The following is a 16,313-nucleotide window of genomic DNA, read 5'->3' as shown; positions in this document are numbered from 1 at the left end:
AAAAGAAGCATGTAAGTGAGAATTATTACAATATCTGCAATAACAGTCCCCACTCCTAGAACCCCTTTTTAGGAAATGGGGAGAAAAAGTGGAATTTCTGGTCAATTAAGATATCTGTCAAACTGGTTATTCGAGTGCTTTTGTCACTTTTGGAATTCCAAAGGCATTTATATATGACTAGAACTTGAAAGTGCAGAGAAGTTTCAGCCTTCAAGTTTGTAATTCTGCTTCCGTCCCTTTCTTTGCAGAAACTCTAAACTTCCCTGATTTACGCCACCTTCTTTACAGTTCAATAAATCATTGATCTAACCAACACTGCCTTTCAGATTTAAAAACAAAGAGGGTTGAGGATATCTAGTTAAGCCGCTAACTGGCAAAACAGAACTGGGTCAGACTCCGTCCAAAGTCTGTCCAACAGGTGGGACACTCATCAAGCGGCGACTTGCCTTCCAAGAACAAACATGTCGCGTGGCTCAGCTTTCCTGTGCCTGTGACAGTGACAACCTTACTTCCTTCCCGCACCAGGTTGGAGGAAAGATCTAATAGGAATGAGTTTTCAAACAATCTGCTTCTAGAGTTTCTTCCCCAAGTTTCTGGAGTTTTCTTTAACGTTAAAGCTATGGAGATGTCAAAATAGCGGGTGGGGTAGAGGCAATGGATAAACAGAATTTCAAGACGGGCCTTCCGGGAAAACTTCTGTACGGGGACACTGGACGAGTGTCTTCAGATTCCTGTCTGTCGCTAACCTTACTTAGAAGCCGAGGTGGGAAGGGCCCCACGCTGCTACACCCCTGCCGGCCCCACGCCCCCCAAGCCTTTCTGAGGGGACCGAGCCCAGTGTCCCCTCCCGCCCCCGCCGTGCCCAGCCCGCGTCCTGCACTCACTGCTCAGCTGGGCACCGCAGCTTGGTCCGCGGCAGCCCACCGGCCGCCGCCTTCCTGCCCTCCGGAGCCGCGGCCCCCGCCTCCCGCACCGGCTTCTCGGCGCAGCTCGCGCCCGGACACGCTCCGGGCTGAGGCATGGTCCCGCGATTCATGGGGCCGCCGCCGCCGCCGGCGGCGCCGCCGCAGGGATTCAGCCGCCTCCAGCGATCCAGAGCCCCTCCGGTCGGGGCGCCCGGCCGTGGCCGCCGCTGCTCTGCCGCCCGCCGGCTTCCGAGGGTGCACGCAACGCTTCCGCGCCCGTCACCACCTCCCGCCCCGCGGCCTCTGACCCGCGGCGAGGGGGCGCGGCCCGGGAGGGCGGGGCGCCTTGAGCCCCGAAGCCTGCGCATGCGCCTGCGCCGGCCAGACGCCCGAGACGAAGACGGCCCACGCGGAGCGGCTGCTGCGCATGCTCCGCCCCCGGGCGCGCCGCCAGTCGGCCCTAGAGTCTCCGGCGCGCGCTTATCGCTCTAGATATCTTGGCGCTTCCGAGTCCCCAGGGACCGGGCCGTGGTGGGAGAGGGAAAAGCACTGGACTAGCGGCGAGGACGCTCCTCGGTGAGGCGGAGGAAGGCCGGCCTTGAGATGTAAAGGGCGCTGACATATTTGGGCGTCTCTTACAGTGTCTCTCCTGGCTTCGGAGCCTCGCCTTCCGCCGACGGGGTTTGCCTGGCTGTGGAGGGAGGGATGTGGGCCGAGTGGATGGCCTGGCCTCTCCGGTGTGACAGGTCCGTCACCACCCACCCGTCCCCGGGGCCCGGCGGCCTTTAGCCTTCGGTGCGTGGTCGGGCTTGGCGGCTCCAGGGCTGGGAGTTACAGTCCTTCCCTTCCGTGAGGGCGGGAAGAGCGAAATGGTTCTGCCCGACAGGTGAGCCAGCGCAGCACGGTGTGTTCCTGAACTACGTTCTTTCTTATAGGAAATTTGGTTTACGAGGAGCAAGGGCGAAGGGAAATATTAACAGGCTTCAAAGATCAGAAGACAATGTTTCATGACTGGGGAGGGAATAGCGTAGTAGCCGCTGACGTTGAGCAGCGGTCATGAGTGCAAGCAGCTCAGGACCAAAGTGTGGAGGAAGGGAGTGGCATGGGCAGTTCAGAAACCTACGAGTAGTTCTGGGGCAAAACCGATATATAACAGGGGATTTTACTGAAAGAAGAAACAAAGCTTGTTTCGAGAAGGGTGCTGGAGACCAGATCTTGAAAAAGCCACCTTTGGCTAATTAGGGTACTTGTGCTTGATCCTCCTTGAAAGGCCGGAAGGAGGAGATTATTTTGAAATACCGCAGTTGTGTGCAGTTAGAGAAAAGACTGGGAAAAGACAAGACAGGAAGACCAGTGTAGGGAGTCTAAGTAGTAGTTGGCATCAGAGGGAGAAACCGGATAGAAAGAATACTTGTATTTTAAGGCAGAGAACAGTGATGGATTTCCCCCTTTAATTATATTTGAAAAAGTAATAAATGCACATGCTAAAAAAAATTCAGAGCATACAAAAGAATATACAGTTAAATTTTGTATGGATATTAAGGGTGTGGGATTATAGTGGGATGACTTATGTCCCCTAAAATTCATGTCCAGCTGGAGCCTCAATATGACCTTATTTGGGTATAGGTTCTTTGCAGATGTAATCAGTTAAAATGAGATGTGCAGGATTAGCATGGACCCTCAATCTAATGTCTGGTGTCCTTATAAAAGACGAGATGATTCAGAGTATTTAGGCACAGAAGAAATAAGGACATGTGAAGATGGAGGCAGAGATTGTGGTGATGTAGCTAGAAGCCAAGAAATGCCAGGAGCCACTAGTAGCTGGGAAAAGGCAGGGAAATATTCTAAAGAGCCTTCAGAATAAGCATGGACCTACTGACAACTTGATTTCAGATATCTAGCTTCCAGAACTGCAAGAAAATAAATTACATTTGTTTTAATCCACTCAGTTTGGGGTGCTTTGCTGCAACAACCCTAGGAAACTAATACAGGGATAAAGATGAAGGATTATAAAATGCTATCAGGCCAAATTTATTGGTAAGGAGGGCTAAGCAGATGTTCTAGATACATTTTATTTCAAAGGGTTAGATAAGGCTTACCAGTTTGTTTCATTGATTGTTAGTATGTCTTTTCCTACTATGCCTGTGAAAGTGAGAAAATAACCACAAGATAGGTTTGGGGACCCAATGGGTCCACTGTGAGAAGGACCTGAGCAAAACTTCCATTGATTACTTAACTTCCATCCACCTGAAAGTGCCTACAATAAATGAAATTGAAGTGCCAGAACTGCCTGGGAGACTGTAGAGGAAGATATCCAAAGATTTGAGAAGACTGAAATGTTAGAGTGGATTTATCATTGGAAAACCTTCTCACCCACCCCAGGAGGGAGCCAGAGGACATTATGCTTCACCATGACTGTGAGAAATTATTTGTGAAGTCCCAGCATCCTTGATGGGATCTGCAGTTGCTCTTCTCTGTAATCAGATGTATCTTACAGTAGAGACTGGTACCATCAAATGAAATTCCAAAATGCAGTGGGGATAGTGGGATCTCAGGGTGGCAATGTGGGACCAGTGCAGTTACTGTAATGGACAAAACAATAGTCAAAATTGTCTGACTCACTGAGACCTGTGATATTAGCCAATTGATAGTGGTGTCCCTAGAAAAGAAATAAATGGATAATTACTAAATTCCTACTTAGTCTTTTTTTAAATTTATTTAAATTTATTTTTATTTGGTGCAGGGGGAGGAGGGATGGTAATTAGGTTTATGTATTTATTTATTATTTTTAGTGGAGGTACCAGGGATTGAACACAGGACCTCTTGCATGCTAAGCACATGCTATACCACAGAGCTATACCCTCCCCCTCCTACTTGGTCTTTATAAGCAGAAGAGTTCTAGGTCTATGAACAGAAATCCCAACTTGCATCACCAAAATGGAGAATCGCAGTCCTTCAATCAGTTCTCAGACTTGAGCCAATTTACATACCCAGAACTCTTTGAAAGAAGGGAAGGTTAGGTTTTCTTGAGGAAGGACCCTACTTCATTGCCAAAAATTTATAATGTTAATTTCTTCCCCAGCCTTCTGCAAAGGACCCTATAGTCATTTGCTGGAGTGACTGTGCACTGAGGGAAAGGAAATAACCAGACTTCTGGGGGATTAGTAGGCAGTGGCTCTGACTTAACACTAATTCATGGAAACCTGAACATCACTGTCTACCTATCAGAGTATGGACTTGTGAAGGTCGAGTGATCAGTGGAATTTTAGCTCAGGTCCATCTTACATTAGGCCCAGTGCATCTCTGAACACATCCTGTGGTTATTTCCCCAGTTCCAGAATGCATAAAAAAATAGACATACTCAGCAATTGGCAGAATCCCCACATTGGTCCCCTCACCTGTAGAGTGAAGGTTGTTAATATAGGAAGGGACAAATGGAAGCCATTAGAACTGTTGCTAAGCTATAAAAACATAAGCCAAAACAATACCACGTTTTTGGAGGGATTGCAAAGATTAGCATTACTGTCAAGAACTTGAAAGTTGCAAAGGTTGTGATACCCACCACATCCTTTTTCGACTCACCTATTTGACAGAAGACAGTTGGATCTTGGGGAATGACAGTGGATTTTCATAAATCTGATTTTGTGGTGATTCCAGTTGCACTGCTATTCCAGATGTGGTTTCATTGCTTGAGCAACTCAACACATTTCCTAGTACCTAGTATACAGCTATTGATCTGGTAAAAGCTTTTTCCAATTACACGTGTCATAAAAGACCACTAGAAGGAATCAACAGACAAGTCAGCAACACGCCTTTACTGTTCTGCCACAAGGTACATCAGCTCTTCAGTCCCATGTCATGATTTAGTCTTCAGGGACCTCCTTCCCCTTCCGCAGAACATCGTGCTGGCCCGTTACACTGATAATGATATGCTGGTTGGTCCTGGTAGGCAGGAAGTAGCAATTACTATACACGTATTTGTAAGGTATTTGCATATCAGAGGATGGGAAATAAATCCCCCCAAATTCAGAGGCCTTGTACCTCTGAAATTTCTAGGGGTCCAGTGGAGTGGAGCATTTCAAGACATCACTTCTAAGGTGAAGGGTAAGTTGTTACATCTAGCACCTCCTACTATTAAAAATAAATAAATAAAAGGCGTCACCCACAGTGAGAGAAGGGAAGTCTCGGCAACAGGTCCTGGCTGTTGTGCACGTTGCTGTTCCACGTGGGTCAGATGACTCAGTGGATCCAGTGGTGCTTGAAGTGGCAGACAGGTGATATTTGGAGTCTTTGGCAAGTACCTGTAAGTGAATCACAATGCAAACCCTTAGAATTTTGGGGCAAAATCCTGCCATCCTCTGAGGATAACTACTCTCCTTTTGAAAAACAGCTTTTGGCTTACTAATGGACCTTTGTAGAGGCTGAATCCTTACCAGTGGACCGGAAAGTTACCATGTGGCCTGAGCTCAGTTATAAATCATGTGATTGGTGTGTAACCTTGGTATGATGTGACGAAAATGGCCCCACACCTCTGTGATCTTCCAAAAACCCATAACTCCAGTCTAGTTGTGAGAAGAATGTCAGACAAATTACGAATTCCATTAGGGGGCATCCTAAAAATTTCTTGGCCAGTGCTCTTCAAAACTGTTAAGGCCATCCAAAACAAGAAAAGTCTGAGGAGCTGTTGGTCAAGAGGAACCTAAGGAGGTGTGACAAATAAATGTAATGTGGTATTCTGGGTGGGATCCTGGAACAGAAAAAGACGTTAGGTTAGGAAGTCTGAATAAACTATGGACTTTAGTTAATAAGAGTGTATCAGTTTTGGTTCATTAAGTGTAATAAATGTACCATGCTAATGTATGATGTTAGTAATAGGAGAAATTGGGTACAGGGTACATAGGAACTCTGTACTATCTTCTCCATTTTTCTGTATGTCTAAAACTATTTCAAAGAAAGTCTGTTATATTAGAAAAAAATCAAACTCAAATACCACGTCACAAAGTGATAAACCAAGACTTTCCAACATAAAGAAGAATGTCTAGTCATATTGTTCTTATTTTGTACTTCAATAGAAAAATTATAATTTAAATGTTAAGTATTTCATCTTTATCTAATCTTTAAAAAAGTGTGTTGTGTGTATGTTTTATAGTAAATAAACACAGAGGTACATGTGTATATTTTTAATGTGTAAGTGCATATTGGAAATGCCCACAATTTTTTTACTGATATTACTGAACTAAATTATTAGAAAGCAGGTGTGTTAAACTGAATAAGTCAAAGACTAAATCTGAATTTCTTAGAGGAAGTCGTGAGAAGTAAGACAATGAACTATGATATAATTACAATTAGCCTATTTTTATGTCAGGATGAATAAATAATAACACAAAACTAAGCTTAAGTAAAAGCCTGTGTAATAACATTGCTAGAGACAATTCCCGTTTCCAGCTTCCCCTTAGAATCAAACATTCCCAAATGAGATAACTAAGAGTAAAATGATGGTATTATAACTTGTAAGTCCTTAGACTTGGTAGCATTTTGAATCATCTCAAACTGCTTCTTCAGTGGCCTTGCCTAGAATAGTTAATGCATCAAAGACTCTGAGTCCCTATTCTTTGGACACTTCAGCCCTTATTTACAGTAATTTTTCATTAAGAGTACTGCTGAGGCATTGCAGTGTTTGTTTATTGGATTGGCTGATTTTTTAATTCTCTAATAGGAACTTAGTACCAATTGGATGCACATCTTCCTTTTCAATACCATAAACTAATATTTTATAGCAAAGTCAAAACATTCTGTATTTTCACTATTTGGAATTTCCCAATGTCACAGCAATAAAAAATAGATTTCAAATATGTTCTGTACATCAATTTCTAAAGTAGTCACAGCAAAGGTACTTTTTGGTTTATTCTAGTTTCACAGGTTCATGTACTGTACCCAGGCTTGGAAGCAAGTATATCTAGTTTCACTTAGAAATTAACTACTCCAGGAATACCTGAGTATTTATTTGAAAGATCCCCCTTTTCAGTATGTTTCTTGATTGTGGAGTGCTCATTATTTTTACGCAGGATTTGGGGATGGAGAGCCTACTGTGTATTTGCAGTTCTGAGACTAGAAGAAATAACTTTACAGGGAAAACTGGAGGAAATAGTTTATTAAAAAATATCTTGCAGTAGTAATAGTTTACCTAGAAACCCCCAAAATTGTCCCCAAGAGGTTTTTTTGGGAGAAGTATAGGCCATGATGAAATTTAATCATGAAATTGAAACCATTTCATACATAAGGAAATAACAGAGAATAATATAAAAAGACTTGGAATTCTGGAAAACATTAAACCAGTCTTTTGCTTCCAGCTAAGTGTAATTTCATCCTAAACAAATAACACAGGCAGCTGATAATCTTAACTTATTTGAAGAGCTTCTAAAGTGGAGCTCCATACCCTTAGTACCTTAGTATCTGCTGTGGACTGAATCATATCCCCCCACTGCATATTCATAAGTTGAAGCCCTAATCCTCAATATGACTATATTTGGTCATATGAACTGAATGTGTCCTCCCAAAATTCATGTGTTGAAACCCTGTCCTCCAATGGGATGGTGTTAGGAGGTGGGGGGCCATTGGAGGTAATTAGGGCCAAATGAGGTCAGTAGGGTGGAGAAACCATGAATGAAATTAATGCCCTTACAAGAGTCAAAGGACAGTTTACTCTTCCTCTCTGCTACTCTCTGCCAAGTGAGGAAATAAGGAGAAGTCAGCAATATAAAAACCAGAAAAGATTTTTCATTAGAACTCAGTCATACTGGCACCCTCATCTTGGACTTCCAGACTCCAGAATTGTAAGAAATAAAATTATTTAAGCCATCGAGTATATGATAGTTTGTTATAGCAGCTTGACCTGACTAAGAAATTTGGAGATAGGGCCTGTGAGAAGGTGATAGAGGTTAAATGAGGTCATCAGGGTGGGGCCCCAGTCTGACAGGATTGGTGCTTTTATAAGAAGAGGAAGAGACAGCAGACTTCTCTGTCTACCGTGGAGGACACAAGACAGCCATCTGCAAACCAGAAAGAAAGCTGTCACCAGAAACCAAACCAGCCAGCACCTTGATCTTGGATTTCCTAGCCTCCGGAACTGTGAGAAAATAAACTTCTGTAGTTTAAGCCTCCCAGTCTATGGTGTTTTGTCACGGCAGCCCAAGCCAATTAAGACAGTATCATAGAGTTACTTCTTTATACTTACCTTTTAGGACAAGCATCTGAGCTCCTTTGGAAAGGACGCCCATCTTTCATACTGTACACTGGAATTCAGAAAGAGCTAGAGGGACAAATTGTAGACGTTTCCTAAGAAAATAAAGGTAAGGAAGAGATTCTTCATTTCTGTATCATAACATGGGAGACCTTCACCTACAGTAATCTGATGTGAGGTTGGTAATTTTCATGTAACCCCTTCTTATCTCCATCACAGTCAGAGGGGAAAACATCACCCTACGATTACCAAAAGCTCTCTACTTACGATGAGTCAACCATACCTTGAGAAATCATACCAGGAGATTGCTGACAAAGTAACAAGGGCTTTCTGGATCTTTTGCTAATCTTTGTACCTCGTAACTTTTTTCTTTGCACTTCGTCCAGAATTTTAGTGAATGATTAACTAGGTCTTCTTCAGAAAATAAGGCTGCATAATTTCATTTCAATTATCATTGCATTATTTCCCAAAGACCACAGCAGCTCAAATCCACCTTAAAATAGTGGTCCTTTTAAGGAGGTACCTCTATCTCTTGAGGTACACCAGGGCCACCTCATACAGCTGTGCAGCAGAGGCCTTGGGGTAAAAAGATAACTTTCATAGCCAGATAAGGACGTGGATAGACTTGTTTTCCTCTCTGCCCACTTACTTTGTGTTCACCATATTCCTTCTTTACCAAAAACAAAACACTGCTCTCTTATCCTTCCCAAATCTTACTACAGTGCGTCCCTCGAGGGCTGTGTTGTCAAATACTATAATAACCACTAGTCACATGTGTATATTAAGCACCTGAAATGTAGCTGGTCAAAATTAAGATCTGCTATTTGTGTAAAATACTACAGGATTTCAAGGAGTAATACCCCAAAAATGTAAAATACCTTATTTTTAATGTTTTATATTGATTAAATGTTGAAATGATAATATTTTGGAAATAATTGCATTATACATAATATTAATTTCACCTGTTTCTTTTTGCTTTTTAAACAAGGTACTAGAAAATTTTTAATTACATACATTACTCACATTATATTTCTATTGGATAGTGCTATTCTAGAGCATCAAAACAAAGGACAATTTAAATATTGCTTTTGGAGAAGTCTCCAATATAAGGCACCAAAATTTTGTATTCAGGCTTCGTGTCTTGCCCCTCCTTCTGTTAAGAGTGGGTATTTTGGTATTTTAGTGGAGTAGTTTGGTCAATATGTTCATTCAGATATAATGTGAAGTAGGGATATGAGAGTGACAGTAATTTCACTGGAAGAAAGCACTGCTCCTGAGGGAGAGTGCTGGAAGAATCAGGCAGAGTACAGGTAAGCAATAGTGATGACATTTTATGTCGTCCAGGTGACACGCTCGGGGCAAGGCTCTCTGCCTTACTTAGTACTCTTTCTTAGAATTAGTGTGTACAGGTGAGATGACTGTTCTTTGGCAGGCCCAGAAATGGGAGGTGATTGACTAATTACTGGATAATCAATCCTTTTGTAATTCAGGGGGTTTCTAATTCTTTGCTTTCAACAAACTTGACAGAAAACCTAAAGTTTTTAGCTGATGACTTAAAATAACTAAATGAGAGATTACTATGATGCTTTGGGCATGCAATTCAGAAGTTGAAAGAACTGTCATAACAAAACTGTTTTCATCTATTTATGAGAACAATATTTCTCAGTGCTTATTTCTGTAGAACCTAAAATTAGAAATTGAATTCAGATTAAATCCTATCTCTTTCTAACAATAAATAACATTCACCAATGGATTTTGAAAGAGATGCACCCAATAAAATTTTACTGAGTATGTGTAATTATTATCAAAATTCGTAATATATTGTTTTAAATTTTTACTACTGATAATTATAATAATAAAACTTCCAGGTAATTTTAAGTAATAAAAGACTTTCAAACAAAATATACTACATTATATAAAATTCTGGGAATAGAGAATGGAGTAGAAAAGTAAGATTTCAGTGAGAAAAAGAAATGTTGTAAAATTAGTCTTTTTTATGAATGATGTGAATTTCTGATATGTTATTTATGTTGCCACAAAACCAGCCTCTGTACCCTGAAAGCTGGATTGAGGCAGAGTTTTGGGAGAATTCAAAAAGAACCTCTTTATTGCTTTGCCTGGCAAAGGGGAGTCACAGCAGGCTTGTGCCTTAGAGACTTCGAATCCATCTTGGGGGTGGGGTCTTGAGGTTTTATAGAAAAACTAGATGGAACAGAAAAGGTGATAACAATCAGGACGTTTTACAGGGTGCTACATTCCTCTTAACCTCAATAAATCTGGGGCCCTGGGAGGGTCTGTCCATTCTTCTGAGATTACTGGCCTATTACCTCCTTCCTGGAGCATAGACTCTGGGTTAAAGCTATTCTCAGTAAAGAATGTATAGGGAGGGGAGAGCATAATGGAAAAGTTTGGGGGTTGTTTAGCACAGAAGCAGTAAAGGAGAAAAAGCAAGTTGCAGGAGCTCTTAGTCAGAATGAATCAGCAAACAGTTTCCACATCAGGGAAGTGATTATTGGTACTGGAAACGTGAGTCAGGTGATGATTTTATTTTCAAATACCAGTATTTATAATACAGTGGAAATGACATCCTTTAAAACTAAATTTCTAATGGAAAATTTTAGATGTCAAGTTTCAAATGTTGGAACAGTTTCACAGTTCTTCAGAACTCTTCTACGGGAAAAGGTGAGCCAAACCCTCACATGATGGCCTCCGATGCCAGCCAGTCAAACCCCTTCATCTATGGATGTGGCAGCTGAGGACCAGAAGTTCTGCCCTTGAACCAGAACCCAAGGCCACGTTCAGTCACTGGCTCTGCAGCCCCGCTCCATCGCCTACTCAAAGAGGGCACACAGGGCTCTGTGAGAAAGCCCATGTTTTATTAATGGCGAGATGCCTCTAAGCAAAGGGTCGTCTCTGAACCGTATTTGAGTTTAGAGCTATCTGGCATCTGTGATGTCAGACTGACTGTCACCACCAGTCTTGCCCACCATCAGCATTATTTTTAAAGCAGCCATTTAGAAATAGGAGATGTCCATACATCTGTCACAGCAAGTTGGGTAGTAATTGATCTGCTGACCTCCCTAACAAAGCTGGAAGCAGCTTCGGGGGAAGCAGATATCCATTGGCTTGGTTGGCTTGGGCTTGGGCTGGGCGGCCATAACAAAATACCACATCCTGGGTGGCTTCAACAACAGAAATTTATTTTCTCACAGTCCTGGAGCTAAAAGTGAGATCAGAGTGCCAGCACACCCAGGTTCTGGGGAGAGTCTGTTCCTGGCCTGCAGATGGCTGCCTTCTTGCTGTGCGTACTTGCTGAGAGAAAGCAAGCTCTGGTCTCCCTTCCTTTTCTTAGGAGGACATAATCCTACTGGATCAGCACCCTACCCTTATAACTTCATTTAACTTTACTTCCACAAAGGCCCTGTCTCCAAATATGTCACATTATGGGTTAGAACTTCAACATACAAATTTTAGTTGGACACAAACATTCAATTCCCTAATACTCATAAATCTTTATGTTCCTTGTTTATAACCCGATGGATGGTACCAGTGATCATTAGTAAATTTCTGTGGAGTGAATTCATATTCTTTATATCAGTATCGTGGTGGAAATGTAGTATAGCAAAGAGAAAACTGGCTCTGTGACCTTGGGCAGGTCATATACCCTCTCTAAGTGATGTCTTAGAATGCCTCAGAACGCTGGCACCAAGCTTCATGATCTTTTCACTGTACCAGGTGACCCAAGACCTTAAAGAAACTGTTCATTTTAAGATAGCCTTGGACTTCACTGGGTCATAATTTCTGTTTTATGCAATAATTCACTGCATTGGTCTAGCCTTTGGGGTATGCAGGAGGCTGGGTTAAGGAATCTTCCTGGCAAGGAGAGAAAAACATTAGGTGTTTTAATAGCTATTCTCTTGCAAAATTAACCAGTTACTTGCAATCTTCTTAAATTATTTTTCAGAATATTTCTAGCCAAAGCTTTGTGGGTAAGTCCAATCATGGACACTAGATGGCATCGTAAGGTCCTCGTCTGCACCAGTTCCTGACAGCCCAGCAGGCCTTTCCCACCATTTACAGCAGAGTCTAGGGTGAAGAGAACTTAGAGAAATGTTCTTCCTTTTCTTTGTAGAGTCTGTAAGTTTTCTTTTGAAAAGTAGGAACTGTGAATAGTCTGCAGAGGAACAAGGCTCTCAGGACAAACTCCATCCAGTGTGTATCAAGTCAGGAGACTTGTTCTAAGTCCCAAGGCTAACACTTTTGGTGGATTTCTTGGAGGAACTCTATTTTCTGCCCTGAATGCGTCTCATAGGATTGCTGGGAGGACCATTTAGAGTCGTGTATGAGAATTTCCATGTGCTACAATTAAAAACCAAGGTTCTTTCTGCCTCTGCAGCCCTCTTCTTGGGAGGCTCCCACCTTGCACCAGCTCTGGGCATCTGCTACCCTGGCCCCTGCCTCCTCTTTGTCAACTGCAAGATCACTCTAAAACACTCGTAAAGGGCTCTGACATCAGATCTGCTTGTTTCAACCCTCTACTCAAACAGCTGAAACTGGCAGTCTTAGTGTCCTCCACGCCCGTGGTGTTCAGCTTCTCTTCAACAGCTTAGTCCTGTGGCTGCATCTAGACCTTGTCATCATCTGGAAGTGAACCCCTTAAGACCATCAGCTTCATCCCACTAGGAGTCATCCCTCCTTTCTCCTCTTCCACCTGTTCGTCCATTTCATTGTGATTCCAGCTCCTTCACTTCTTCCTTCTCTCCCTGTTCATCAGCCCCCACTTCTCTACACACAGAGCCCCACTTTCTCGTCTTGCCCATGCTGTTTACTCTCTCGTCAACACCTACCACTCCCTCACAGCCTGTTCCCCCACTGCCTCCATCCCTGAGGGCCCCCATGAGACTAGTGCAGACCTTTGAGGCAGCACAGAGCACAGAGGTGGAGGAGCACAGGCGTGGAACTGAATGACTCCTCTGACAGTGGGCAGCTATGTCACCCTGAGCACGTTATTAATCCCTCCGAGCGTCAGTATTGGGTATTTGAGGGGGCTGGAAACATTATTTACAGGAGAATTAAGAGAGGTAATAAGTAAAAAGATTTCTTTGGAACTTCTTTCTATGCTTTTATCTTTTGCATCCTCTACATATATGATCTCCCCCTGTGATCCCAAGGTGCCTCTCTCTCGGGCAAGTGGATGGGTAGACTAGGATTATTAGAGTAAAATGCAAATAAGAGGTAGCGTGTAGTTTACTTCTAAAACAGGTAATTGAGATATAAAACTAAAGGCCTGAGGACAGTAGGGCTTAGAGATTATGCCAAAATATAGTTTGGAAATAGAACAGAGGAGAACCCAGGTACACCCACCTCCTATTCCGCCACCGCAACCAGAGAGGATTGTAATGCCACGAGGGAGGAGCCGGAACAGGATGTGCCCTAGAAGGAAACAGGCAGGAAGGGGAGAGGAGCTGGGTATGTCCCTTTGTGGTCAGGCCGCCCGACGCGGCTGCCCTCTTGCTCCCCGCACATCCCCTGTGGGACCAGTTCCTGCCTCACCTACACCCTCCTCTCCTGATTGACCTTCCCTCTTCAGTAAACGCTGACTGACATGCTTGCCCCAGGCCCCAACAAGTGATTGTTCTAATCTTTAGATGAGAACATCACCTTGGTAGCCTATCAGAGGGACCTGAGGGGCGTGCTCCTCTGCTGGTTTCCCTGGTAACTGATGAGCCAACCTGACGTCCACTCCCCCTGCCCCAGTAGTGAAGCCTGCCGCCATGTTTGCCTGCAGTGGGGTCGTTCCAGGGCCTTGCTTCAGACAGGTAAGATCCCCCTGCGCATTAAACCATTGATGTCTCTGTCACTGACTCGGGGGTCTTTCTTTGCTCTTGAGGCTGGCCAGGTACTGAGCTTGCAGGCTTGTGGGTGCAGCCCAACAGTCCCTTTTCAAGAGTCCAACACTCACCTAGGCGTGAAACCATGGAACCTAGGTGGGCCCCTTAACCCCCAGAGCTGGGGCGTGGTAAGGGAATCCATGGCATACATTTAGTCACTTAGTCCTCCACAAAACCATTATTCCCTGCATTAATATGGCACCACAAGACTATTAGTGGCCCCTTTTACTGAAAAGGGTAGTAAGTGTCAGAGTCAGGGTTTTAACTCAGGCCAGCTGGCTTCAAAGGCCATGCTCTTAATCATCACACTACAGGGGCTTTCAATCAACATCAGTTCCCTACACTCACACCATCTGTTCAATGCCAGGATTAAGAAGCCCAGTTGGAAAAGTTAGGCCGCCGTATGTTTCATGTTATTACTAGTTAAGATCCAGACTCAGCTGGGCCTTCGGTTCTGCTCCTTCACCTGTCGTTTTTTCTTGGTCCTCTCCCTTCCCCAGTCCCTGCAGTGGGCCTCCTAACTCCTAAACCTTCTTCATTCCCTGCCCTCCTCACCTTCAGCAATGAAATTGTCCATGATTCACAGAGAAAACCAGTGCCATTAGGGGTGGACTCTCAGCTTCTCTCCTCCCCTCAACTAACTTACCATCAAAGGCACCCTCTCCTCCTCCCTTCCAACCAGTTTTTGAGGAGGAGATGTGTCCATCTGTCCTATTATTTCAGACCATTCCCTCCCTCCCCTTTCATCTCCACCAGGATTTCTATCAAGTGTCTCTTTTTCCCATATCTTCAAACTTCCCCATCTCTGCTGGGTCCTTTCAGCATATAAACAGGTAAGGTTTTTCCTCCCCTCCACATCATTTCTGTCCGTAACTGTCCTAGGTGTCAGAAATTTCCAAGCACCAGTCCCTGAACTCTTCCTGAGTAGTGATGAAATTTCACTAACTCATGAAAAAAAAAGAGAAAAATAAGAATGATATAGGGAGTTTCTCATTAAGCTAAAGTAATTAAGTTTAAATGATTTTCTTTTGTTCTGACATTATGGCCTTTTAAAAAAATTTTTTCTGATATTCTTTGTATAGTAGGCCCTTTACATCTGCAGTTTCCACATCCTCAGATACAGAGAGCTGACTGACTGTACCACACCATGTTATATAAGTGACTTTAGCATCCATAGGGTTTGATATCCTTGGGGGTCCCTGGTACCAATCCCTGAGAGATCCTGAGGGATGACTGTATGCCACCTTTCAGAAGTATGAAAACTTCACTTGAACAATGAAAAAAAGGTCTTTTCTGTGTTAAAACATTGAGATTTGGGGCATCTTTGTTATTGTGCACAGCCCAGATATTCTCAGACTTTTTGGTTTCTGAACGTCTCTACATTCTTTATACTCTAAAAAACTATTAAGGACCTGTATTGGCTATATTTTCTTCCTGTATTCTTGTTGTCTGGCATCTGGGAACTTGCTGGCCCAGGAGAGATGGCCCCTTTGAGGATTAGCTAATTCCTAGAGATAAACTCCTCCCCTGTGAGTACAGCTTTTATGTGCAAACTAACCAGTCCAAAGCTGTACCCCGCTCCCCACAGCCTCCCACTTTATCTGGCAATCACAGGGCTTTTATACTTTTGGCCAATACAGGGATACAGCATTTTACTGCACATCACAGATACTGCATTTTTACAAATTGAAGGCATGTGACAACCTTGCATTGAGTAAGTCTGTTGGTGCCATTTTCCCAGCAGCATTAATTTTTTTTTTAGTTGACGTATAGTTGGTGACATATAGTTGTGTTAATTTCTGACATACAGCATAGTGATTCATTTACATATATATATATATATATATATATATATATATATATATTCCTTTTCATATTATTTTCCATTATAGACTATTGCAAAGTATTGAATATAGTTCCCTGTGCTATACAATAGGTCCTTGTTGTTTATCTATTTTATATGCAGTAGTTAGTATCTGCAAATCCTGAAGTCCCACTTTATCCCTCCACATGCCACCCCCTTGCTGGGTAACCATAAGTTTGTTTTCTATGTCTAGGAGTCTGTTTTGTAAGTAAGTTCATTTGTGTCATATATTTTTAGATTCCACATATAAGTGATATCATATGGTATTTATCTTTCTCTTTCTGGCCTACTTCACTTAGTGTGACAATGTCCAGGTCGATCCACATTGCTACAAATGGCATTATTTTACTCTTTTTTATGGCTGAGTAGTATTCCATTGTATCCACAACTTCTTTATTCAGTCACCTGTCAGT

The 16,313-nt window shown here is 43.0% G+C and overlaps 1 protein-coding gene and 1 long non-coding RNA gene across 10 annotated transcripts in view; one reads left to right on the top strand and one right to left on the bottom strand.

Moving 5' to 3' along the window:
- Positions 1 to 1,196, bottom strand: part of OTULIN (OTU deubiquitinase with linear linkage specificity) — a 65,108-nt gene extending 63,912 nt beyond the window's left edge. For all 7 annotated transcript variants that reach the window (XR_004316095.1, XR_004316096.1, XR_004316090.1 and 4 more), the window contains exon 1: positions 885 to 1,196. Coding sequence is in view for 4 of the 7 variants with exons in the window: in XM_032470232.1 (XP_032326123.1) it covers positions 885 to 1,036 (152 nt within the window). In the remaining 3 variants the exon portion in view is untranslated. The remainder of the gene's footprint in view (positions 1 to 884) is intronic.
- Positions 1,197 to 1,349: 153 nt separating this feature from the next.
- LOC116660508 overlaps positions 1,350 to 16,313 on the top strand; it is a 30,680-nt gene continuing 15,716 nt past the window's right edge. For all 3 annotated transcript variants that reach the window (XR_004316073.1, XR_004316072.1, XR_004316062.1), the window contains exons 1-2: positions 1,350 to 1,791; positions 8,147 to 8,254. This is a non-coding gene — a long non-coding RNA (uncharacterized LOC116660508). The remainder of the gene's footprint in view (positions 1,792 to 8,146; positions 8,255 to 16,313) is intronic.

This window comes from Camelus ferus, chromosome 3 (assembly GCF_009834535.1).
Source record: "Camelus ferus isolate YT-003-E chromosome 3, BCGSAC_Cfer_1.0, whole genome shotgun sequence".
Classification (NCBI taxonomy): domain Eukaryota; kingdom Metazoa; phylum Chordata; class Mammalia; order Artiodactyla; family Camelidae; genus Camelus; species Camelus ferus.
This window is presented reverse-complemented; position numbering and strand designations above follow the sequence as displayed.